Here is a 26,813-nt window from a genome sequence, read left to right on the forward strand (position 1 = left end):
GCGTCCTACAAGGGAAGGACAGTGGATAAGATTGGGTATAATGTAGCTCTTTTTGTATGTAATTGAGAGCTGTACTGTGAGGGGCTGGGAGAAATTAGCTTGTTTCTGTATTTGGATGCTCCTGTGAGGGGGTAGGGACTGGATGGGGAATGCTGGCTCCAGACCCGGAATTCAGATAGGAACGTTCTAGAGTGACAGGATTTTCCTTGTTCGCCCTGCAGGACTATATACGGGAATGAGGAAGTAATGGGGAAATCTTGGGACTTTATCATATTCACGGGGCAGGTCCAGCAATATCCAGGAAGGTGAAAGGCTGAGCTCCAGTTGGATTCTGATAAAACAGCGACCACTACTCCCAACACTGCATGTCCCAAACTATTCCTGTTCCTAATCTGTCATTTACCCAGCATCTTTGTCAACTATTTCCATTGATCTGGAGCTCTCTGTTGAGTTTGCCTGGTGCCTGCCAGTGAGTGCGACCATCGACATGTGCTGGGTGGGTCGGAGTGAGTCACGGACTCATACAGCATGGAAACAGACCCTTCTCTCCAACCAGTCCGTGCCGACCGCAATCCCAAACTAAACTAGTCCCACCTGCCTGTATGTGGCCCATATCCCGCCAAACCTTTCCTATTCGTGTGTTTTATCCAAATGTCTTTTAAATGTTGTAACATCCACCACTTCCTCTGGAAGTTCACTTCACACACAAACCTCCTTCTGTGTAAAAAAAAAACTGCTCCTGACATCTTTCTTAAATCTTTCTCCTCCCACGTTAAAAATGTGCTCCCTCATCTTGAAATCCCATACTCTAGGGAAAAGATACCTACCATTCACCTTACTTATACCCCTCGTTATTTTATAAATCTCTATAAGGTCACCCCTCAGCCTCCTATGCTCCAGTGGAAAAAGTGCCAACCTTTCCAGCCTCTCCTTATAACCCAAATCCCCCATGTGCAGCAATGTCCTGGTAAATCAGGATTGCTTTACCTCTTCTGTGATGGAAGTGACGTCAACAGAGATTGGTCAGCACAGGGCAACTCGGCCACTCCAACACCCTCATTGCAGGAATTCACCAGACTCCTGGGAAAACTAGCCGATTGCCAGCTCTGGAGAAACGGGAAAGGAAAGAGACAGATGTTTTGATTCTTGATTTCTGCCTGTTGTGCATGTACTGAGTCAACATTCGGCGTACTGCAGGGAAAGAGAGAGTTCTGCTTTTAAGCTTTCTGCCTTTAACTCTTCAGGACAAGTGCAAAAATGCTCAATTCTGAAAGGAACAACAATTTGTGTAGTAAAGGGTGCTGAGTGATTGAGGTATTGCCATGGAAAATCCAGCAGGGAACTTCAGAAATTCCCCAAAGACCCTCAGGCAGCACCTTCCAAACCCACGGCCACTTCCATCCAGAAGGACAAGGGGCAGCATGTACAGGGGAACAGCACCCTCCTGCACATTCCCCTCTGAGTCACTCCCCATCCTGACTCGGAGTATATTGGCTGTTCCTTCCCTGTCGCCGGGTCAAAATCCTGCAACTACCTCCCTAATGGCATCGTAGGTCAACCCATAGCAGGTGGACTGCAGCGGTTCATGAAGATAGCTCACCACCACCTTCTGAAGGGGGCAACTAAATGCTGACTGAGACAGCCACACTCACATCGCACAAACCCGGCTGAGGCTGGTACTGAACAACAAGTGAACTGCTTTGATAGACCTTTGGTTTTGTGCAGCACAGAAACAGATCCTTTGGCCCAACCAGTCTGTGCTGAAAATAATCCCAAAATAAACTAGTCCCACCTGCCTGTTCCTGGCCTGTATCCCTCCAAACCTTTCCCATTCATGTACTTAGCCCAAAGTCTTTTAAACACACATCCTCAGGAAGTTCATTTCACACACAACCCACCCTCTGTGTAAACAATTTGTGCCTTGTGTCTTGTGTCTTTTCCGAATCTCTCTCCTTTCACCTTAACAATGTGCCCCCTAGTTTTGAAATCCCCCCGCCCTAGGGAAAAGACACCTGCCATTCATCCTATTTGTACCCCTCATGGTTTTATAACCTCTAAGGTCACCTCTCCACCCCCAACTTCACCCTTCTCTCCGGGAAACAATCCCTAAAGCTCAGACAAATCCAGGATTTGTACGGAGGGGCCGAGGGTGTTTGGGTCTTACTTACGGAATCCTCATTCACCACAGTCAGCAGCAACTCCTCGCGACCCCGCAACCAGGGCTGGAAGTATCGGAAACCCTGAGGAAGGGAAGAGAGTAAAATGGAATAGATTCCCTGAAGTGTGATCTCCTGCTACATTTAAATCTCCGTCTGTGGAATAGCTGGCTTCACAGACGTGCAGGGAGAGGCCATTTGGCCCATCAAAGTCCACACCAACCCTCTGAGCAGCATCCCATCATCTCCCCATAACCGTGCATTTACCATGGCCAACCCGCCTAGCCTGCCTATAACAAGAACAGCAGATGCTGGAGTCAGAGTCAACATGGCGTGGAGCTGGGGGAACACGGCGTGGGGCTGGGGGAACACAGGTCAGGCAGCGTCAGAGGAGCGGGAAAGTCAACGTTTCGGGCCCAGATCCTTCATTGGGACTGGGGAAGGGGATGGGAGCTGGGAAATAAATAGAAAGAAGAGGGATGGGGCTGGGGGAAGATAGGTGGGGTGGTGATAGACAAATGCAGGTAGGGGGTAGTGGGCATTGGTCAGTGGGAAGAGTGGGGTGGGTAGGTGGGGAAGAAGATGGGCAGTTTGTGTTAGGTCAAGAAGGCAGGAATGACAGGGACGATTGGACATGGGATGAGGCCGGGGAAGGGTGGGGAGATTTTGAAACTGGTGAGTTCTATGTTTAAGCCATCAGGCTGTAGGCTCCCTAAGCTGCACATCCCCAGACAGTCTGGGTAATTTAGCAAGGTCAGTCCACCCTAACCCGCACACTTTTGTACGGTGGGAGGAAACCGGAGCAGCCGGAGGAAACCCACACAGACACAGGGAGAATGCGCAAACTCCACACAGTCAGCCGCCCGAGGGTGGAACCGAAACTGGGTCCTTGGCGCCGTGACGCAGCAGTGCTAACCAGAGCCACAGCAGGCTCACCTTGGGAGGAGCTGGAGGGTGAGAGATCTGAGGACAAAGTCCACGCCTGCACTCCACATCGTAGTCACTGAGGGAGGGCTGCACAGTCAGTGGGACTGTCTCGCAAATACTAAACCGAGGCTCCAGCCACCCTCTCAGAGTGGACACGGAAGATCTCACTGCTGTTATTTCGGAGAAGAGGAGTTCTCTCCAGTGTCCTGGGCCAATATTTAAACACTCAATCAACCACTTAAATAAGACAGACAATAATGTTATTATCCTATGATCGTTTGTGGGGTCTCACTCTCTGCCTAAGTCTCTGAGCTCAGATCAGCTGTGACCTTACTGAACATCGCTGATGTTGGGGTGGACACAGCGAGGCCTGCTCCAGCTCCGGCTTCCCATGTGCTCCCATTCAATTTGACAACAGGGTCTAATTGCTAGCACAACAGTGCTTCCTTCACAAAGTGTTTCTGGAGGTGCTGAAAGATGCCATGCAGAGTCCTCGGTCCCCACTCCCCTTACCTGCAGTGATCCCAGTACCACCAAATCAGCGAGGAATTCTTGAATCTTCTTCACCCCACTTGTCTGGTTCTAGAAAGACAGCACACAGGGGTGTCACTGTAGGCTCCATTCATTGTTTGTTCCTCCTGATGCCACTGAGGTATGACCCCTGAGCTAGTGCCCGTCAACATTCTAATCCCTAATCCTTCTCGTACGTATGGGCATCAATGCGTTGGTGTGGGTATCACTTGGCTAGACCATCATTGCCAAACCCTACTTGCCCAGAGGGCAGTTCAGAGTCAACCACATTGGCTGTGGGTCTGGAGTCACAGACCAAGTAAGGACGGTAGTTTCCTTCCCTGCAGGACATTAGTGAACCAGATGCGGTTTTCCTGACAGCTGACCATGGATTCATGGACAACATTTAGATTAGTGAGTTTTGAGAAGATTTGTAGCTCAGGTTGAGGTTCTGGATGTGAGTTTGCTCGCTGAGCTGGAAGGTTAGTTTTCAGACATTTCGTCACCATTCTCGGTAACATCAGTGAGCCTCCGACGAAGCGCTGGTGTTATGTCCCGCTTTCTATTTATCTGGTTAGGTTTCCTTGGGTTGGTGATGTCATTTCCTGCATTAGTGATGTCATTTCCTGTTCTTTTTCTCAGGGGGTGGTAGATGGGCTCCCAATCAATGTGTTTGTTGATGGAGTTCCGGTTGGAATGCTATGCTTCTAGGAATTCTCGTGCGTGTCTCTGTTTGGCTTGTCCTAGGATGGATGTGTTGTCCCAATCAAAGTGGTGTCCTTCCTTATCTGTATGTAAGGATACGAGTAATAGTGGGTCATGCCGTTTTGTGGCTAGTTGATGTTCATGTATCCTGGTGGCTAGCTTTCTACCAGTTTGTCCAATGTAGTGTTTGTCACAGTTCTTGCAAGGTATTTTGTAGATGACGTTCGTTTTGTTTGTTGTCTGTTTCGGGTCTTTTAAGTTCATTAGCTGCTGTTTTAGTGTGTTGATGGGTTTGTGGGCTACCCTGATGCCAAGAGGTCCGAGGAGTCTGGCAGTCATTTCGGAAATGTCTTTGATGTAGGGGAGAGTGGTTATGGGAAGAGGAAAATCACCTATACAGCGTATTCAAAAAGAATGGGTATCCTATGAACACAGTCCGCCGATTCCTCAGCAACAAACCCAAACAAACAGACAAAACGAGCCCAGAAACCATAACCAGCGCTCATCAGGGATACGATTGCCTACGTGCAGGACAGGCGGGTGGACACCTGCCTCGTCAGCCCGGACCAGGAGAAGGCCTTCGACAGGGTCTCTCGTGCTTACATGAGGGACGTCCTCTCCAAATTGGGGTTCGGGGAGGGCATCCACAATTGGATCCGGCTGCTCTACACCAACATCGTTAGGGCAGTCTCGATCAACAGGTGGGAATCGGACAGTTTTCCCGTCAGATCTGGAGTCAGGCAGGGCTGCCCGCTCTCTCCTGCCTTGTTTGTGTGCTTTGAGGAGCCCTACGCCACCTCCATCAGGAAGGACGTGAGCCTGAAGGATGCGACTAACCCAGGTAGCGGAGGCCTTCAGGTCAAGACCTCCCTGTACATGGATGATGTCGCCGTCTTCTGCACCGATCGTCGGTCAGTGAGTAGGCTGTTGGACATCTGCGGCCAGTTTGAACTGGCCTCGGGTGCCAAAGTCAATAGGGTTTAAGAGCAAGGTCATGTTCTTCGGGAACTGGGACGACCGCTCCTTCATCCCCTTCACCGTCAGGACAGACTACCTGAAGGTGCTGGGTGTTTGGTTTGGTGGAGCTGGGGCGTGCACTAAGACTTGGGAGGAGTGTATCACCAAACTGAAGCAGAAGCTGGGCAGGTGAACGCTCTGGTCCCTCTCCATCGCGGGCAAGAATCTGGTTGTCAGGTGCGAGGGGCTTTCGGTACTGTTGTACGTGGCGCAGGCCTGGCCTGTTCCCTGGACCTGCGCCGCTGCGGTCACCTGGGCCATCTTTCACTTCATTTGGGGGTCGAGGATGGACCGGGTCTGCAGGGACACCATGTACAAAGACCTGGAAAATGGGGGAAAGGGCGTACCAAACGCTACCCTCGCCCTGATGGCTACCTTTGTGTGTGGCTGCATCAAGGTCTGCATAGATCCTCAGTACGCAAACACCAAGTGTCACTACTTACTGAGGTTCTACCTGTCCCTGGTGTTGCCAAGGATGGGCCTGGCCTCGTTGCCGCGGAACGCTCCGAGTAGTTGGACCGTTCCGTACCACCTGTCCTTCATGGAGAAATTTTTGAAGGGAAACACCTTTGACCACAAGGCCGTCAGGCAGTGGTCAGCACGTAGTATCCTCGAGACCCTTCGGGAAAAGGAGAGGGTGGATCCCGTCGTGTGGTTCCCCACGCAGACTGCCACAGTCGTTTGGCAGAATGCCTCATCGCCAGAACTTTCAAACAAGCACAAGGACATTGCTTGGCTGGCGGTGAGAGGGGCTCTGCCAGTGAGATCCTTTATGCATGCCCGGAATCTCTGCGCCACCGCATGCTGCCCTCGAGGTGGCTGCGGAGGGGGGGGGGAACGAGACTGTCGATCACCTCCTTCTGGAGTGTGCCTATGCGCAGGATGTCAGGAGGAGGATGCAGTGGTATTCGTCGAAGTTCGTCCCGAGCAGCTCCGTGACGCGGGACTCTGTGCTCTACGGGCTGTTTCCTGGGACGCACACCGAGACCAACATCAACTGCGTCTGGAGGACCATCAATGCGGTGAAAGACGCTCTTTGGTCTACCTGCAACTTGCTGGTCTGCCAGCTGAAAGAACTGACCCCGACCAAATGTTGCAGACTGGCGCACTCCAAGGCCCAGGACTACGTGCTGAGGGACGCGCTGAAGCTTGGGGCAGCCGCCGCCAAGGTGCGGTGGGGAAAGACCACGGTATGAAACCCCTGGTCCAGAATAGAAAAAATGGCCCTATCTGGTAACTGGGCCCAGCTGGCGCCTTCCCCAACTGGTCAGGGGGCCAACTGGGACTGCGTGGGGAGACGACTGCCGGGGTATTTTCTTAGCTTTGTTTTTTTTTTCTTTGTTTTTTTCCTTTAGTTGGTGTATGTACCCCCTGGGTAACCCAGAGCGGCTTGCATGACTGGGTAGGTGTGTAAATACGTTTTTTTTGTACACCTTATGAATAAAGGATATTTTTTTCAAATTAAAAAAAGGTGACGAAACATCTGAAAACTAACCTTCCAGCTCAGCGAGCAAACTCACATCCAGAACATTTAGACTCTTATTTCCAGATTATTATTGAATTTAAATTTCACCGTGGTGGGATTTGAACCCAGATTCCCAGAATGTTACCTGGGGTCTCTGGATTAGTAGTCTAGCAATAATGCCACTAGGCCATCGCCCCGCCCATTTGCTATTTCCGAAGAGGAACTGGGAGGTCTCCCCACTGTCCGAGCCATTACCTTTAACCTCAATACACATCGTGCAATGAGATTACCTGGTCACTATTATCATGAACACTTGTGCCACACAAATGCCAGGCAATCATCGCCTCCAATAAGAGACAATCTAACCACTGCCCCTTGATATTCAACGGTGTTATCATCATTAATTTCCCCACGATCAACATTCTTGAGGTTACTGTTGACCAAGAACTCAACTGGATTTGCTACATAAATGCAGTAGCTATAAAAACAGGTCAGAGACCAGGAATACTGCGGCAAGTAACTCACCTCTGACTCCCAAAAGCCTGTCCACCATCGACAAGGCACAAGTCAAGAGAGAGATGGAATACTCCCCACTTGCCTGGATGAGTACAGCTCCAACAACACTCACGAAGCTTGATACCATCCAGGATAAAGCAGCCCTCACTTAATTAGCACCATATCCACAAACGTCCACTCCCTCCACCTCTGACGCTCAGCAGCAGCACCTTTCAAACCCACGACCATTTCCATCTGGCAGGACAAGGGTAGCAGATACATGGGAACACCACCCCCTGCCAGTTCCCCATAAAGCCATTTTCTGTTCCTTCGGTGTTGCTGAGTCACACACTTCCAGAGCGTAGACTTAGCCCTACACTGGGGATAGCATCTCTCTACTCTCCTCCACCCCATCCCCCACTCTGAAGGACTTGTTAACACTATCTCCTCACCACAAGAAGCATTTCGCACCAAGATGTCCCTCATCTACCCCACGTGTCCAAATTTTCTTCTAAGTTAGCTTTTAGGGGTGTGAGAGTCTAGAAATGAGCAATAATTGCTCACCCAAATTACCCTTTGACTGAATGCCGTGCCAGGGCATTTCAGGGAGCAGCTAGAATCAACCGAAGTTGCTGACAGCCTGGAGTCACGTGTAGGCCAGGCCATGTAAGGATGGAGGATTCACTCCCCTGAAGGACATTACCGAAGCAGATGGGTTTTTATGAGAACTGGCTGCAGTTTCATAGCCACTGTACTGGCTTTTAATTTCAGAATTTTGCTGAATTTAAACTTCACCATCGATGTTACGAACCAATGCCCCCTGTACTTTAGAGTCAGGGGATTACCAACACAGTAACATTGCCACTTCACAACCAGCTTCCCGTGTGTCACCCTTGTTCCAATCAATTGTGAACTTTAAGATATTACAACCTCGACCCCACTTGAAAAAGTGCTTCATTTGCTGCATTTACAATGTGGCCCTGCCCAAGATTGGGAAAGGCGGCTATATGAATGCGGTTGGAAAGATAAGAGAAGAATCAGCATTTAACAATATTAAGAAAAGCATGACCTACCTCCGTGGCCGAACTCATATTGATCAATCCTGCCTGTAGGGCGAGGTAGAAAAATGAAACTGAGGGAAGAAAAGTTCCAGGGTTGCAGAATCACACGCCCAAAAGCATTTTCTTCGAATTTTTAAAATCCCGGTACCTTCACAAGGTGAGTTTCATTTATTTCCCAAATGCAAGTTGCCCAAAATTAATAATTCTTTTGACCGGAACCCTGTTTGCTTTCAATTACAACAAGGTATTGACTGCCTCTGATACAGATCTTTGCAAAAGAAGGATAAAACCTGATTTTTAAAAAAAAATGTTGTGAATGCATCAACTGGCCGTGGATTTGTTCTTTGTCAATAAAAAGGATGGAGAGGTTGCCTTGGCAACTGGGCCCAGTCTCCCGGAGCAATTGGGCCACGTCTCCCCTAGCGACTGGGCCCTACCTCCCCTAGCAACTGGATCTTGCCTCCCCTAGCAACTGGATCTTGCCTCCCTTAGCAACTGGATCGTGCCTCCCTTAGCAACTGGGCCCTGCCTCCCCTAGCAACTGGGCCACGTCTTCCCTAGCAACCACATCCAGGAAATAGCTGGGAGGACCACGCCAACGAGCACAGCAAATGCTGCACAAGATGGCCCATCCAACAACATTCTTTATTATCAAGTTGGAGAGTTTTTCTTTCCCCTTGCACCTTCATCGATTCAAGAACTTTTAAAAAAATTGTTAATGTTCACTCTTGAAGTACAAATGTTCAGGTATGCGATCTCCTGCCCTCAACTGCGTTGGGAGGATCGCAATGTAGCGTCACAGCGCCCCACCGTGTTGAGAGGACGGCATTGCAGCTTGGTGTCACAGCGCCCCACCGTGTTGAGAGGACGGCATTGCAGCTTGGTGTCACAGCGCCTCACCGTGTTGAGAGGACCGCATTGCAGATTGGTGTCACAGCGCCTCACCGTGTTGAGAGGACCGCATTGCAGATTGGTGTCACAGCGCCTCACCGTGTTGAGAGGACCGCATTGCAGATTGGAGTCACAGCGCCTCACCGTGTTGAGAGGACCGCATTGCAGCTTGGTGTCACAGCGCCTCACCGTGTTGAGAGGACCGCATTGCAGATTGGTGTCACAGCGCCCCACCGTGTTGAGAGGACCGCATTGCAGATTGGTGTCACAGCGCCCCACCGTGTTGAGAGGACGGCATTGCAGATTGGTGTCACAGCGCCCCACCGTGTTGAGAGGACCGCATTGCAGCTTGGTGTCACAGCGCCTCACCGTGTTGAGAGGACCGCATTGCAGATTGGTGTCACAGCGCCCCACCGTGTTGAGAGGACCGCATTGCAGATTGGTGTCACAGCGCCCCACCGTGTTGAGAGGACCGCATTGCAGCTTGGTGTCACAGCGCCTCACCGTGTTGAGAGGACGGCATTGCAGCTTGGTGTCACAGCGCCTCACCGTGTTGAGAGGACGGCATTGCAGATTGGTGTCACAGCGCCTCACCGTGTTGAGAGGACCGCATTGCAGATTGGTGTCACAACGCCCCACCGTGTTGAGAGGACGGCATTGCAGATTGGTGTCACAGCGCCTCACCGTGTTGAGAGGACCGCATTGCAGATTGGTGTCACAACGCCCCACCGTGTTGGGCTGGCTGCATGACAGATTCATGCTGCAGCACTCGTCCTTACATTGGGAAGAACTTACAGCAGCTTGATTACTGAGGATATTGGCTGCTTCAAGGACGTTCATGTTAGTATGCCTGTCCTCCCAGCTGATAGGCAGAATCCTCTGAAACAGTCAGCACTGAAGCCGTGATAATCTAAAACCAATTCTGCTGGACTGGCCTCATGCTTGAGTTCCAGGGAAATTCTTTATTGCCCAGCCCCAGGAAGGCATTCTGATGAGAGGAGTCATTGAGTTGCACAGCATGGAAACCAATCCTTTGGTCAAACTTGTCTATGCTAGTCTGATGTCCTAAATTATTCTAGTCTTGGCCCAAATCCTTCTAAACCCTTCCTATTCATGTACCTATCCACATGCCTTTTAAATATTGCAACTGTACCAGCCTCCACCCCTTCCTCTGGCAGCTCATTCCATACACACACCACCCTCTGCATGAAAAGGTTGCCCCTTAGGGGTCTTTCAAATCATTCCACTCTCACCTTAAAACCTTTTGTTTTGGACTCCCCTATCCTAGGGATAAAACCTTGGCTATTCACTCCCAAAGGCTCCCTTCAAGAAATGGGCAGGAAGCAGTGAGAGGGGAGAACAGATTCTTTTTCAGGTTGATGACCAGTGACTAGTGGGTTCTACACGGATCGGTGCTGGGATCACAACTGTTTACAATATATATTAATGACTTGCAGGTAGGAAGGGAATATACTATAAGCCAAATTCGCAGAAATCACAGTAACGGGTGGAAAGGCATGTTGCGGGAAGGATACAAACAGTTTATAGAGCGGTATTGGTAGGTTAAGAAAGTGGGCAAAAATTTGACAACCGAATAGAATAGAATAACCTTTATTGTCATGTGTGCTGAAATGAATGCGCTGAAACGTTTGTAATGTTGCCATTTTGGTGCTGTCTTAGGTAGAGTGTTGCTTCAAGTGTTCGTCACAGAATTGAAAGAGTAAAATAAAAACTAGTGTAGGAATACAAAGTTTTAAAAAGTACTTGAATTACTCGACGTCCAGAATAAGAATGAAAAGTATCTTTAAAAAGTGCTGAAAATGGGGTATAATGTAGGAAAATATGAAGTTGTCTATTTTTGGAAGGGAGAAGAGAAGAACTAATGTTATTTAAATGGAGAAAAACTGCAGAAAGCTCCAACAGAAAGGGACTTGGAGCGATTTGTACACAAAACACAGAAAGCTGGCACACAGGGACAGCTGGGAATCAGGAAGGGTTATGTAGTGTTGGCTCTTCTTTCAACAGTGTTGGAGTAGAGGAGTAGGAAAGTCTTACTGTGACTGTACAAGGTGCTGGTGAGACCACATTTGGAATACTGTGAGCAGTTTTTCCTCCCTTATTTAAGGAAAGATATCATTTCATTACAGAATTCATGATGCATTTTGGAAGGTCGAATTTGAAAGCTGAGTACAGGATTAAGGATAGGATTCTTGGCAGTGTGGAGGAACAGAGGGATCTTGGTGTGCAGATACATAGATCCCTTAAAATGGCCACCCAAGTTAAGAAAGCATATGGTGTTTTGGCTTTCATTAACAGGGGGATTGAGTTTAAGAGTCGTGAGATCTTGTTGCAGCTCTATAAAACTTTGGTTAGACCGCACTTGGAATACTGCGTCCAGTTCTGGTCGCCCTATTATAGGAAAGATGTGGATGCTTTGGAGAGAGTTCAGAGGAGGTTTACCAGGATGCTGCCTGGACTGGAGGGCTTATCTTATGAAGTGAGGTTGACTGACCTCGGACTTTTTTCATTGGAGAAAAGGAGGAGGAGAGGGGACCTAATTGAGGTATACAAGATAATGAGAGGCATAGATAGAGTTGATAGCCAGAGACTATTACCCAGGGCAGAAATGGCTAGCATGAGGGGCCATAGTTTTAAGCTGGTTGGAGGACAGTATAGAGGGGATGTCAGAGGCGGGTTCTTTACACAGAGAGTTGTGAGAGCATGGAATGCGTTGCCAGCAGCAGTTGTGGAAACAAGGTCATTGGGGACATTTAAGAGACTGCTGGACATGCATATGGTCACAGAAATTTGAGGGTGCATACATGAGGATCAATGGTCAGCACAACATTGTGGGCTGAAGGGCCTGTTCTGTGCTGTACTGTTCTATGTTCTAATTCAGAGAAGGTTTGATCAGACACTCCCTGGTATGGATGGGGTGTCTGATGAGCAAAAGCTAAACAGGTTGGGACTCTACTCACTGGAGTTCAGAGCAATGAGAGGTGATCTCACTGAAACAAACAAGATTATTAAAAGGGTTTGACAAGGTCAATGCATAGAAGATGTTTCCCCTCATGGGAGTGTCTGGGACTAGATGGCACAGACTCAGAATAAAGGGGGCACCAATTTAAGACCGAGATGAGGAGGAATTTCTTCTCTCAGAGGGGAGTGATTCTATGGAACTCCTTGACCCAGAGAGCTGTGGGGGGCAGAGTCCTGGTGTATATTGAAGGCTGCGACAGATTCTTGATTAGTTAGGGACTCAGGGAGTTGCAGAGAAAGGGCAGGGAAGTGGATGTGAAGAATGTTGAGTCAGCCATGATCTGCTTCAATGGAGGAGCAGGCTCGAGGGGCCGAATGGCCTCCTCCTGTTCCTATTTCTTATGGTCGTGGTCTTATCACAGCTCCAGAACACCTCTGCAGAAGTCCCTCACGTTAGTATCCTAGTCCCAAGCATCTTCAGCTGCTTCACCAATGACCTTCCCTCCATCATAAGGTCAGAAGTGGGGATGTTTGCCGATGACTGCACAATGTTCAGCCCTGTTTGAGACTCCTCAGATCCTGAAACAGTCCATGCTCAAATGTAACAAGATCAGGACAATACCCAGGCTTGGGCTGACGTGTGGCAAATAACATGTGCACCACACAGATGCTGAGCTATGTCTACCTCCAATCTACCCACCATCCGTTGATATTCAGTGGCATCACCATCAGTGAATTCCCCCATTCTCAACACCCTGGAGATTCCCACTGATAAGAAAGCGGTCAGACTAGCTCAGTAAATGCAGGGTGGCGAAAGGCAAGGAATACTGTGGTGAGTGACTCGCCTTCTGCTCAAAGCCTACCCATCATCGACAAAGCTCAAGTCAGAAGTTAGTGAGTTTTGAGAAGATTTGTAGCTCAGGTTGAGGTTCTGGATGTGAGTTTGCTCGCTGAGCTGGAAGGTTAGTTTTCAGACGTTTCGTCACTATTCTAGGTAACATCATCAGTGAGCCTCCAATGAAGCACTGGTGTTATGTCCCGCTTTCTATTTATCTGGTTAGGTTTCCTTGGGTTAGTGATGTCATTTCCTGCATTAGTGATGTCATTTCCTGTTCTTTTTCTCAGGGGGTGGTAGATGGGCTCCCAATCAATGTGTTTGTTGATGAAGTTCCGGCTGGAATGCCATGCTTCTAGGAATTCTCGTGCGTGTCTCTGTTTGGCTTGTCCTAGGATGGATGTGTTGTCCCAATCAAAGTGGTGTCCTTCCTCATCTGTGTGTAAGGATACGAGTGATAGTGGGTCATGTCGTTTTGTGGCTAGTTGATGTTCATGTATCCTGGTGGCTAGCTTTCTGCCAGTTTGTCCAATGTAGTGTTTGTCACAGTTCTTGCAAGGTATTTTGTAGATGACGTTTGTTTTGTTTGTTGTCTGTACAGGGTCTTTTAAGTTCATTAGCTGCTGCTTTAGTGTGTTGGTGGGTTTGTGGGCTACCCTGATGCCAAGAGGTCCGAGGAGTCTGGCAGTCATTTCGGAAATGTCTTTGATGTAGGGGAGTGTGGTTATGGTTTCCAACATACTAAGACAGCAGCTAATGAACTGCGGGTACTGCGGTCACTGCCCACAATGGGGGTACGAGTTGCGAGCATTAATGTGCGCAGCGTCAAGTCAACCGCAAGATGTGTGTCCACGTTGGCCTACCTGACCACGGTCAAGGCGGACCTCCTGTTTCTGCAGGAGTGCAGGATACCGCACCTCAGCAGGTACGGGAAATGGTCAGGCGCCTGGACCTGTGGGCCTTCGATCTGGTCGAGGGGTTACAATTGTCGCTCCTCAGGCCTGGCTATTCTGCTGCGGGGGCGCGACTTCACCATCTCTCAAGTTCAGGAGGTGGTGAGGGGGCGCCTCCTAGTGGCTGATGTCACCTACAGGAATGCTCCCCTGAGGCTGGTCAATGTGTACGCCCCAGCGGTACGGAGTGAGCAGTCGGCCATCCTGTAGCGGCTTCCACCCCTGCTGGCTACGTCCAGGCCGGTCATCCTAGGCGGAGACTTCAACTGCATCATCGATGGAAGGTCTGGCGTGAGGACAGCGGGTGGGGGGAGTCAACTGGACATCAAATCCAGATTCCTGATGGGCACGGTGAAGGACGCCAAGCTTCTCGATGTCTTCAGCACCCCTGCAGACGGAGCGCAGCGGAGATACACCTGGTCGCGGCCAGATGGGTCTATCCGCTCAAGGATAGACTTCCTGTTTGTGTCACGGGCGTTCTCAGTCAGGTCCACCGGCGTCGAGCCGGTGTTCTTCTCTGACCACTGCCTCCTGTTGGCCAACTGTCATTTACAGGACGACCAGCAGGCCGGCAAGGGGACGTGGAAGCTCAACACGACTCTGTTGATCCCAGAGAACGTCGAGGAGCTTAAGAGGGAGCACGCTGGTTGGAGAACCGTGAAACCCCTCTTTGAGTCTCCGGGCGACTGGTGGGAGGCGGTGAAGGAGAACATCAAGAGGTTCTTTGTCCTCAAGGGTGTTCGGAAGGCAAGAGAGAGGCGGGGAAAGCTGTCGTGACTCCAGAAAAGGGTGCAGAACCTGCTCCTTCTGCAGTTGATGGGGGTCAATGTCACGGAGGACCTCCGTGAGGGGAGGGGCCAGCAAGCCTCGCTCTTTGCCGTGGAGGCCTCCAGGATAATCTTCCGGTCCAGGGTCCGCTCCGTGGAGTAGGACAAGACGTGCTTGTGTTTCTCCTTTCAGAAGGTGCACAAAGAGAGCTCTGGGCTTAGCCGGCTGAAGGAGGACGACGGCTCGGTGACGTCGTCTCGGCCCGACATTTTGAGGATTAGCAGATCCTTCTTTGCCGGACTGTATGAAGCGAAGCCCACGGACAGCACAGCCTCCGAGTCGTTCCTGTCGTCTATCACGGAGGTCTTAGACGACGGCACGAGGGAGTGGCTGGACCGGCCGATATCCCTGGATGAGCTGACCAGAGCCTTCAAGTCCTTGGAGAGGAATAAGTCTCCCGGAAGCGACGGCTTACCGGTCGAGTTGTATTCCGCTCTGAGACCTGGTTGGCCAGGACCTGCTGGAGGTGTACGATAGTGCGCTTCAGGCAGGGGAAATGTGCAAGTCCATGAGGAAGGGCATCATCACCCTCATTTACAAGAGGAAAGGGGAGGGGGAAGAAATTAAGAATTGGCGTCCCATTTCACTATTGAACGTGGACTACAAAATCCTGGCCAAGGTCATAGCCAACCGGATCAGGTCTGTCCTGGAGTCGGTGATTCACCCTGACCAAACCTGTGCTGTGCCGGGCAGGAAGGTCGCTGAGAGCCTCACGCTCATCAGGGATACGATCGCCTACGTTCAGGACAGGCGGGTGGACACCTGCCTCGTCAGCCTGGACCAGGAGAAGGCCTTCGACAGGGTCTCTCATGCTTACATGAGTGACGTCCTCTCCAAATTGGGGTTCGGGGAGGGCATCCGCAATTGGATCCGGCTGCTCTACGCCAACATCGTTAGCGCAGTCTCTATCAACGGGTGGGAATCGGACAGTTTTCCCGTCAGATCTGGAGTCAGGCAGGGCTGCCCGCTCTCTCCTGCCTTGGTCGTGTGCTGTGTGGAGCCCTTCGCCGCATCCATCAGGAAGGACGTGAGCCTGAAGGGCGTGACTATCCCAGGCAGTGGAGGCCTTCAGGTCAAGACCTCCCTGTACATGGACGATGTCGCTGTCTTCTGCACTGATCGTCGGTCGGTGAGTAGGCTGTTGGACATCTGCGGCCAGTTTGAACTGGCCTCGGGTGCCAAAGTCAATAGGGGTAAGAGCGAGGCCATGTTCTTCGGGAACTGGGACGACCGCTCCTTCATCCCCTTCACCGTCAGGACAGACTACCTGAAGGTGCTGGGTGTTTGGTTTGGTGGAGCTGGGGCGTGCACTAAGACTTGGGAGGAGCGTATCACCAAATTGAAGCAGAAGCTGGGCAGGTGGACGCTCCGGTCCCTCTCCATTGTGGGTAAGAACCTGGTTGTCAGGTGCGAGGGGCTTTCAGTACTGTTGTATGTGGCACAGGCCTGGCCTGTTCCCTGGACCTGCGCCGCTGTGGTCACCCGGGCCATCTTCCACTACATTTGGGGGGTTGACGATGGACCGGGTCTGCAGGGACACCATGTACAAAGACCTGGGGAATGGGGGAAAGGGCGTACCGAATGCCACCCTTGCCCTGACGGCTACCTTTGTGTGTGGCTGCATCAAGCTGTGCGTAGATCCTCAGTACGCAAACACCAAGTGTCACTACTTACTGAGGTTCTACTTGTCCCCGGTGTTGCGAAGGATGGGCCTGGCCTCGTTGCCGCGGAACGCTCCGAGTAGTTGGACCGTTCCGTACCACCTGTCCTTCGTGGAGAAATTTTTGAAGGGAAACACCTTTGACCACAAGGCCGTCAGGCAGTGGTCAGCACGTAGTATCCTCGAGACCCTTCGGGAAAAGGAGAGGGTGGATACCGTCGTGTGGTTCCCCATGCAGACTGCCAAAGTAGTTTGGCAGAATGCCTCATTGCCAGAACTTTCAAACAAGCACAAGGACATTGCTTGGCTGGCGGTGAGAGGGGCTCTGCCAGTGAGATCCTTTATGCACACCCGGAATCTCTGCGCCACTGCACGCTGCCCTCGAGGTGGCTGCGGGGGGGGGACGAGACTGTCGATCACCTCCTTCTGGAGTGTGCCTATGCGCAGGATGTCTGGAGGGGGATGCTGTGGTATTTGTCGAGGTTCGTCCCGAGCAGCTCCGTGACACAGGATTCCGTGCTCTACGGGCTGTTTCCGGGGACGCACACCGAGACCAACATCAACTGTGCCTGGAGGACCATCAATGCGGTGAAAGACGCTCTTTGGTCTGCCCGCAACTTGCTGGTCTGCCAGCTGAAAGAACTGACCCCGACCGAATGTTGCAGACTGGCGCACTCCAAGGTCCGGGACTACGTGCTGAGGGATGCGCTAAAGCTTCGGGCAGCCGCCAAGGCACGGTGGGGAAAGACCACGGTATGAAACCCCTCGTCCAGAACTGAAAAAAGGGCCCTGTCTGGTAACTGGTCCCAGCTGGCGCCTTCCCCAACTGGTCAGGGAGCCAAATGGGACTGTGGGGGGAGACGACTGCCGGGGTATTTTCTTTGCTTTGTTTTTTTCCTTTAGTTGGTGTACATACCCCCTGGGTAACCTGGGGCGGCTTGCATGACTGGGTAGGTGTATAAGTGTTTTATTTTTTGTACAGCGAGCAAACTCACATCAAGTCAGAAGTGTCTTGAAATACCTCCCCGCTTGCCTGGATGAGGAGAGCTCCAACAATATTCAATAAGCTTGATACCATCCAGGGCTTTTCTATTGGCACCGCATCCACAAACATCCCACTCCCCCCCCCACCGCCGCCGTCACCCACCGACGCTCGGTCGCAGCAGTGTGTACCATCTACAAGATGCTCTGCAGAAACTCACCGAAGATCCTCAGGCAGCACCTTCCGAACCCGCGACCCACTTCCATCCAGAAGGACAAGGGGCAGCAGGTACAGGGGAACACCACCCCCCTGCACATTCCCCTCCACATTCCGACTTGGAAATATATCACCGCTGCTTCAGTGTCAGTCTGTCAAAATCCTGGAACTCCCTCTCTAACGGCACTATGTGGGTGCCCCTGCACCGCACAGTTCAAAGCAGCAGCACACCACCACCTTCCCCACGAGAAACTAGGGATGTGCAAAAAGTATAGAAACACATTACATTTTTACCATCCACATGGGGTCTGGATGGATGACTTCCCCAGCCACTTCACAGGAGTGTGGACCGAATTTGACACACAGCCATGGAGTTGGAGTTACATCGTTTATATTCTGTAGCAGCATTAACGGCTAGAAAAAGCACCTCCGGCAGTGATGCTCATTTAAACAGAGAGTGCGGAAACGATGGGGCCGTACGTCGCCTTCTAGGATTTTGTAAAGTGTTTTTGAAATACCAGAAGGACAAGAGCTCAAGTTACTCTTTAGAAAGAGACACAACAGTTTGGACAGATGCCCTGCCCCTTAGGCCAGCTTTATTTTATAAATTAAACAGGAGCAGGCTTCCGAAAAAGAGTTCCCTAATTGAAACAGAACGAGAAATTGTTTCTGTGCCCGACCTACTGTTAGTCTGCAGTCACAGTGACTGGAGTGTGGCCTGGAGACTGAGAACATAAGGTGGGCAAGGAGTGGAATGGAGAGAATCGAGCATTCCCGAATAGAAAAGGCGGGGGGGAGAAATTCAGCACAGGGTCGGGGTTAAGAACCACCTCACCAATTCCACACAGGGACTTGGAAGTTGAAGAAGCAGTGCAGTTTCTCATGATCATTTGCACAGCATCAAACAACTTGGAGCATGAATCAGACAGCCATCAGCCCGCCCGCGCGGAGAAAAAGGGCAGACCACGCACAAAACTGTCCAGTTTGGTACGGAACAGTTCGCTCTGAATGGGCTCGTTCATACTGCACAGGGGGTTCTTCACCACAAACTCAACAAGGATCTGGGAGGGAGAGAGGAGAAGATAATTAGAATCCGGTCTGTAACTCACTCCCAGGGATCTGTTATTCTGCACACAGACCACCCCGAGCCCCTCGATTAGAATCCGGTCTGTAACTCCCTCCCAGGGATCTGTTATTCTGTACACAGACCACCCCGAGCCCCTCGATTAGAATCCGGTCTGTAACTCCCTCCCAGGGATCTGTTATTCTGTACACAGACTACCCCGAGCCCCTCGATTAGAATCCGGTCTGTAACTCCCTCCCAGGGATCTGTTATTCTGTACACAGACTACCCCGAGCCCCTCGATTAGAATCCGGTCTGTAACTCACTCCCAGGGATCTGTTATTCTGTACACAGACTACCCCGAGCCCCTCGATTAGAATCCGGTCTGTAACTCACTCCCAGGGATCTGTTATTCTGTACACAGACTACCCCGAGCCCCTCGATTAGAATCCAGTCTGTAACTCCCTCCCAGGGATCTGTTATTCTATACATTGACCACCCTAAGCCTCTCAATCCGATTCCGTCTGTAACTCCCTCGCGGGTATGTTGTCCTTGTTGATACTCTAAGCCAGGAAATGACAATATTGCGTTTGGATTTACTATTTTACTGTATGGTTTACTGTTTGGAAGATCAGGACCAACAGAACTGTTGTCAGTGTCACTCATTCACAAAGCACTCCACAGTCGCTTGCTGCTCTCCACCAGCCCCAAGTGGCCACCCCGAGTATAGCCAGCCAGCCCTGCCAACATACAGTGGGAGAAAGAAACAGCTAGTCTCAGAGATAATGGGAACTGCTGATGCTGGAGAATCTGAGATAACGCGGTGTAGAGCTGGATGAACACAGCAGGACAAGCAGCATCAGAGGAGCAGGAAGGCTGATGTTTCGGGCCTAGACCCTGCCTCAGAAAATGGGGGAGGGGAAAGGGGCTCTAAAATAAATAGGGAGAAAGGGGGAGGTGGATAGAAGATGGATAGAGGAGGAGATAGGTGGAGAGGAGACAGACTCGACCACGTCCTGACACCTTTACTGGCTCCATCCCCATCTCTGACCTGCCTGGCTCCCCTCCACCTATCTCCTCCTCTATCCATCTTCTATCCACCTCCCCCCTCTCTCCCTATTTATTTCAGATAGCCCCTCCCCTCCCCCATTTTTGAAGAGTCTAGGCCCGAAACATCAGCTTTCCTGCTCCTCTGATGCTGCTTGGCCTGCTGTGTCCATCCAGCTCTACACCTAGTTATCTCAGGTTCTCCAGCATCTGCAGTTCCTACTATCTCTGAACTCGCATTTATATATTGCTTTTCACCACCACTGGCTATTGAATTCGCTTACCAGCCGATGAAGTTTTTTCTTTGGAAGTGTAGTCACTAACGTAACGTTGGAAATGGTGCACCTAATGCAAGCTCCCGCAAACAACAACCTGACAACCTGCTTTTCTAAAGAGAAGAAATTGTGTGGACTGAGGGCTACGTATTCTGGGTGGAACTTGATGACAGTGTAATGGCTGCAAGGCCTTTCACGTCCACTAGGGGGAGGGTTGGTTTAAGTTTGCAACCGAAAGACAGCATATTCAACAGGGCAGCATTCCCTCGGCGCTGCCACTGGGAACGTAGACCAGGAGGACACTGGTGAGGCCTCTTCTGGACTACTGTGCCCAGCTCTGGTCGCGCTGTTACAGGAAGGATATATTCAGCTGGACGGGGTTCGCAAGGGATTTACCAGGATATTGCCGGGTATGGAGAGTTTGAGTTCTAGGGAGAGGCTGGGACTTTTGTCCCCCTCGAGTGTAGGGGGCCGAGGGGTGACCTTATAGAGGTTTATAAAATCACGAGGGGTACACAGAGTTAATAGCAGATGTCTTTTCCCTGGGGTGGGGGGGGGGGGATTTCAAGACTGGGGGCATATTTTTAAGGTGAGAGCAGAAAGATTTAAAAGAGACAGGAGGGGCAATTTTCTTTTAAAATACAGAGAGTGGTTCATGTGTGGAATGAACGTCCAGGGGAAGTGGTGGATGTGGGCACAGTTACAACATCTAACAGGCATTTGGATAAGTACATGAACAGGAAAGGTTTGGAGGGACATGGACCAGGAACAGGCAGGTGGGGGCTAGTTTAGTTGGGATTGTGGTCAGTACAGACTGGTTGGGCTGAAGGGTCTGTTTCCTTGCTGTATGATGATGGGCTCGTGTGCCTGGGCTCCAGCGTATGCCGTGGGATTCTGGAGGTGAGGGATAGCAATGACGGAATGAGGGACAGTCAGACGGGCAGAGTGGCGGGAAGGAGAGGGATACAGAAGAGCTCACCGTGCTGTAGATCTGACTGAGAACGTCTCGGATGTTCCCGACCCCGAGGTCAGTGTTCATGACAATCTTGATGCCCGTCGCGGTCTCGTAATAATGCAGCTTGTATTTGCTTGTCTGAAAGGACAGGAAGCCATCTCGACTGCTCCAGAACATTAAGGAGCTTTCATTGCTGTAACACCCACTAATAACCCTGCGGCATTCCACCCCCTCACAGGCAGTGACTGGTATCCTACACTGCAACACGGCAAACAGCAAAATCCCACAAAGGATAACAGGGAAATGTCTTTCTTCCATGTGTTGCCAGACGAATAGATAGGACCCCAGGGTCCCTTCAGATCTCTCTCACACACCTCAGGGGCATCAGCTGAGGGAACAAACTCAAATGTCCGGACGGTTCGCCCCGAACCCAGGATAGGCAGGGCCCGGAGGTGGGAGAGCCACTGTGGACCCTCCCGAGCTTTAAACGACTGAGGATGTGTCCAGCCAACACAGACACAGAAGGGAGCAGGAAACCACAGGAGGGTGGGTCATGCCTGCTGCCCCCTTCACCCCCCCGTAAGGTAATCAATCAGCACCTTGTCGTAACAGCACCAGAGAACCATGTCTGCACAGATCGGGAACAGTGTAGAGTGAGCTTTACTCCGTATCTAACCCAGTGCTGTCCCTGTCCTGGGGAGTATTTGATTATTTGATGGGGGGGGGGGGGGTGGAAACAGCGTAGGGGGAGCTTTGTGTCTAACCATGTGTTGTTGGTCCCACCGACAGCGATGTCTGACAATTGGTTTGTTCGGGGACACAGCAGAAAAAGGATACAAATCGACAGGAGACATCTTGTTGACAAAGGATCGGATGGAGAACAGCATTCCGTACATCAGCTGGTATTCCTAGAGAAGGCAGACAGTGCACATCATTCCACTGAATTCACATGCCTTGTGGGCTGCTTTCTAATGCTCTGTCCACAATATGAGCTCTTCGAAAAGAGGAAATGTTACTAGCCAAAGTCCCCAATCCACTCAATATTTTCTAAAGCTCTCGAGCATTGACGTCAATGATGGAATAAAGTCTTCACCCAGGCCTTGCTCGTCTTCAGCGAGGGCCTAACAAGTAATTCCGAGGGTCCGCAGCTCAGTGAAAGTGGCAAAAAGGTGTTTCAGCTAACAATGACGTTTTGCTGAATTTTTCATCTCGCACTCATCAGGACACAGTGCGAGGATGCCACATTTCAACACAACAGTTTACCAGTATATTTCCATGGGACGGTAGTTTTGAGTTATAAAGAAAGGCTGGATGGGCCGGGATTTTTTCCCCACTGGAGCAACGGAGCTCGAGAAGTGACCTACAAGGTTTGTAAAACCACGAGGGGTATAGGTAGGGTTAGCGGTGGCTTTTCTGTAGGGTGGGGGGGGATTTGAAGTCTAGGGGACACGTTTTAAAATGAGGAGGAGAAAGATTTAAGGAGGACCCATGAGGGGGACATTTTTTTTTTTTTTTTTTTTTACACAGAGGGTGGTAATTGTGTGGAATGAACTTCCAGAGGAAGTGGTGGCTGTGGGCACAGCTACAACGTTTTAAAAAACATCTGGATAAGTGCATGAAAAGGAAAGATTTGGAGGGATATGGGCCAGGACCAGGCAGGTGGAGTTGTTTATTTTGGGATTATTTTCGGCACAGACTGTTTGGATCAAAGTGTCTGCTTCTGTGCTGTAGGACTACTTTGTATTACAGGATTAAGAGAAATTGACTGATGGGCTTAATTGTTGGCGCGGAGAAAGCCTTGAGGAACTACAGGCTCCTGGCAATTCAAAAAAAAAGTACAAGGATTTATTTAAAAGCCAAAGAATTGCGGATGCTGCAAATCAGGAACAAAAACAGAACTTGCAGAAAAGCTCAGCAGGTCTGGCAGCATTTGTGGAGGAGAAAATCGGGGTTAACGTTTCGGGTCCGGCGACCCTGCAGGGTTCGTGAGGTATCTTCCTGCAAGCAAAATCCTCAGTGAGAACCTGGGAGGATGTCACAGAGAATGGTCACTGGGGACAAGACTGAGGCAGTCTCTGGGTGGTCACTGGACCCGAAACGTTAACTCAGACTTTTCTTCACAGATGCTAATAGACCCGTTAAGCTTTTCCAGCAGCTTCTGATTTTTGTGCAAGGATTTATTTAACAACCTCCCCCTCATCTGCGCTTCAGGCCCATCGTGTGATATTGAGAGCCATATGTTCCTCAAAGAACAAAAACATAATGTTTCAGGGGACACAAGAGTTGATGGGCCCCACGAGGGAGACGTGGGATAGAAGCTGACCAGAGGTGAGCCAGTCCAGAGGGTGATACCTAGGAGAAGATTAACTCAACCTTGTGTTACAGCTGGAAAACTTTATCCAACATCATGCTGTAACTCACGTGCTGACTCCCCCAGAGCCTGACCCACCATCTACAAGGCATAAGTCAGGAGGGTGATGGAATACTCCCCACTTGCCCCTGGATGGGGGCAGCTCCAACAACACTCAGGAAGCCTGACATCATCCAGGATAAAGCAGCCCCCAATCGATTGAAACCACATCCACAAACATCCCACTCCCTCCCCCGACCGATGCTCAGTCGCAGCAGTGTGTACTGTCTACAAGATGCTCTGCAGAAACTCACCTAAGATCCTCAGTCAGCACCTTCCAAACACATGACCACTTCTATCTAGAAGAACAAGGACATGGGCCACGTTGGAAAACCAACTCCTGCAGGTTCACCTCAAAGCTACTCACCATCCTGAGATGGAAATATTTCAGCTGCTCCCCAACAGCATTGTGTGGGATTACCTTCAGTAAACAGACTGCAGCTGTTCAATACAGTGCTCCATATTGCCATTCTTTCTGAAAGGAGGAAAGGGATGTCGAGACAGAACAGTGTATGGAGGGAATTCCAGAACCTGAGGCTCCGGCAGCTGAAGCTATAATGTACAAGAGAGACGCAGAGATCTCATGGGGGGCAGGGGCCGGGGGAAGCGACAGAGATAGGGAGGGGGCTTGGCGGCTGGGGGAGGTGAATATCACGGAAGAATTTGAAAACCATGATGGGAATTCCCGAAGCAAGATGCTGCCTAACCAATCCTGTCGGGAGCCACGTGAGCATGGGTGAGGAAATGGGGCTGGCTGCAAGGTGAGACCTGGCTTTTGGATATCATCCAGTTTACTGAACGTAGAGTGTGGGACACCAGCCAGGAGAGCATTGGAAAAGTCCGGTCGAGAGCAACACAGTTCCCGAAGTATGTGTGGGGAAAGGCAGCAACAGTGTTGCATACAGTGCAATCCCACTAGCATCAACGTGGGAATGGGTAGATAATGCAAAGCAAGTTACTCACTTGGTCCCTCGAAATTCCGGCATGTTTCTTACGGTTCCACTCACTGTAATGGAGGCAGACTCCATTCCTGTCGAAGATGTACAGGTTGTGGACAGTCATCTGGTCGGAAACAGCGAGAGAGTCAGGGGAACAGAAACAAACCAGGTATTTTTAAACGCATTTTATCCAACAACAGCGGCTGGCCAACTGCAGCCTCGTTGCAGCACCCCTTCCAACTCAGCCTCCAGAAAATGGTCAGGGTTTGACATCCATTTCAGATTCATCCCTCGTACACTTTCCAAACTATCCTGGATTAAGTCTCTCAAAAATAGTCCTCCTGCCGGTCTGCTCTCCTCTCTTGCCATTAAAGTGAAAATGTGTCAAAGCTCATCTTCTAGACACTAAATAAACAAATTATTTCCGATTTTGAATTAATTTGCTCAAAAATAAGTCCCAGCTGGAATTCTCAAGCTGAGTCATTAGGTGGGTGTGATTGATAACACCAACAAAGGGCAACATCAGACAGAAAGAACAGTTAGTTTAAAAGTACAGTCTCTTTCGGTCCTGTGTTCTGAGACAGCTGTGACTATTACTGGAGATTCTCCTCCTGAGTCACTTCAGCCACCTCTTCTCCCCTTCCACACAACCCCATCAGCTCATCCCTTTTCCCCCCTCTCGAAAAACCAACATTTATTTGAAATCACAAGCCTTTGAAGATGTCACCTGATGAAGGAGCAGCACTCCCAAAGCTTGTGATTTCATGTAAACCTGATGCCATGTGACTTCTGACTTTGTCAGCCTGGCCCAACACTGGCGCCTCCGTCATCGCTCTCAGAGCAGCAGCGGATGACTTCCCCTCCCACCAGAGTCAGGCAGCTCTGGGCTCCAGTCCCACACTAGTGACTTGAGCTTGAAAACGTAGATTGATACCACTGTTCTGCGGGTGCTCTGCGGTTTCGGCTTTGTTTAGTCTTTATTCTTTCATGGGATGAGGGCATCGCTGGCCAGGCAGCATCCCTAATTGCCCAGGATGTTGTCACAAGTCAACCACATTGGCTGTGGGTCTGGAGTCACGTGTAGACCAGGCCAGGTAAGGATGGCAGTTTCTTTCCCTAAAGGGCATTAGTGAACCGGATGGATTTTCCCAACAATTGGCAACAGATTCATGCTCATCATTAGACTCCCAATCCCAGATATTTATTGAATCCAAATTCCACCATCTGCCGTCGCGGGATTCGAACCCCGGGCCCCCAGAACATTATCGGAGTCTCCGGGTTAAAGGTGGAGCGATAATACCACGAGGCCATCGGCTCCCTCAGTGCGCTTGGTGCGGAGGGATTGAACACAGGGTCAGAGGCTCGGTGCCTAGGGAGCTGCCACTGGTAAGGGTTTAGATGCGGTTGAGGCCAGTTGTCACAGCTCCCTCGGGTGGACGCGAAAGATCCCATGAGTAACAGAAAGTAAAGAGGGGGGGGGGTAGAAATGTGGCGGTGATGGGGGGGGGGGGGTAGAAATGTGGCGGTGATGGGGGGGGGGGGTAGAAATGTGGCGGTGATGGGGGGGGGGGGTAGAAATGTGGCGGTGATGGGGGGGGGGTAGAAATGTGGCGGTGATGGGGGGGGGTAGAAATGTGGCGGTGATGGGGGGGGGGGGTAGAAATGTGGCGGTGATGGGGGGGGGGGTAGAAATGTGGCGGTGATGGGGGGGGGGGTAGAAATGTGGCGGTGATGGGGGGGGGTAGAAATGTGGCGGTGATGGGGGGGGGGGTAGAAATGTGGCGGTGATGGGGGGGGGGGGTAGAAATGTGGCGGTGATGGGGGGGGGGGGTAGAAATGTGGCGGTGATGGGGGGGGGGGGTAGTTGGTACACCGACAGTGGGGGGGGGGCTCTGCACCGACGGTGGCATCTTGCCGTCAGCAAGGTACCTGCAGTTTGAGCAATCACCCCCCCAACTCTCCAACAACGTCAGCCGAGGAGCCAGGGAACGCACCGGGGATGTGTCGGCGTATATATAAATGCAGCACCTCCTCACTCTCTCTGCGTTTGAAGCCTCCTCGCCTCTCACAGCCAGGCAGAGCGCCCCCTATCAGCGAGGAGGAGGAAGGACAAGGGCCCCTTTCCCGCTCAGACCCCCCCCCCCCCCGACCGCCTTACCTCTCCTCCAGTGACTCCTTCCCTCCGCCCGCAGGCTCAGGCGACGCGTTGGGCAACCCCGGTATTGGGGGCCTTCCTTAAAACCCGGCGCAGGCTTCCGGCAAATTAATCAACAAAAATTCGACCAATTGGCGCCTAATAAATCCCTTTAAACGCCCCCACCGTCTCCCACCACCACCCGCCACCGAAAACGGGGACGAAGTCACCGATTCCCGGGCTCTCTGCTATTCCGCCGCCCCCTTCTCCTTCACAAATATTTGGCATTCTCTCTCTGGTGCGTGATAGGA

At 51.0% G+C, this 26,813-nt stretch overlaps 2 protein-coding genes across 2 annotated transcripts in view; both read right to left on the bottom strand.

The window, feature by feature from the left end:
• Nucleotides 1-9,145, bottom strand: part of si:dkey-19b23.7 (uncharacterized) — a 28,168-nt gene extending 19,023 nt beyond the window's left edge. The window contains exons 1-4 of the mRNA XM_048524038.2: nt 8,349-9,145; nt 3,597-3,665; nt 2,169-2,240; nt 988-1,106 (exon numbers count right to left, since the gene is read on the bottom strand). Coding sequence (XP_048379995.1) covers nt 988-1,106; nt 2,169-2,240; nt 3,597-3,665; nt 8,349-8,366 — 278 coding nt within the window. The 5' untranslated portion in view covers nt 8,367-9,145. The remainder of the gene's footprint in view (nt 1-987; nt 1,107-2,168; nt 2,241-3,596; nt 3,666-8,348) is intronic.
• Nucleotides 9,146-18,244: 9,099 nt separating this feature from the next.
• On the bottom strand, nt 18,245-26,682 carry trappc1 (trafficking protein particle complex subunit 1). Its single transcript, XM_059642545.1, has 5 exons — nt 26,527-26,682; nt 24,394-24,492; nt 21,858-21,928; nt 21,045-21,183; nt 18,245-18,741 (listed from the first exon to the last, which is right to left on the bottom strand). The coding sequence occupies exons 2-5, from the start codon at nt 24,490-24,492 to the stop codon at nt 18,613-18,615; spliced, it is 438 nt and encodes a 145-aa protein (XP_059498528.1). The 5' UTR covers nt 26,527-26,682; the 3' UTR covers nt 18,245-18,612.
• Nucleotides 26,683-26,813: the final 131 nt, after the last annotated feature.

This window comes from Stegostoma tigrinum, chromosome 45 (assembly GCF_030684315.1).
Source record: "Stegostoma tigrinum isolate sSteTig4 chromosome 45, sSteTig4.hap1, whole genome shotgun sequence".
Classification (NCBI taxonomy): Eukaryota; Metazoa; Chordata; class Chondrichthyes; order Orectolobiformes; family Stegostomatidae; genus Stegostoma; species Stegostoma tigrinum.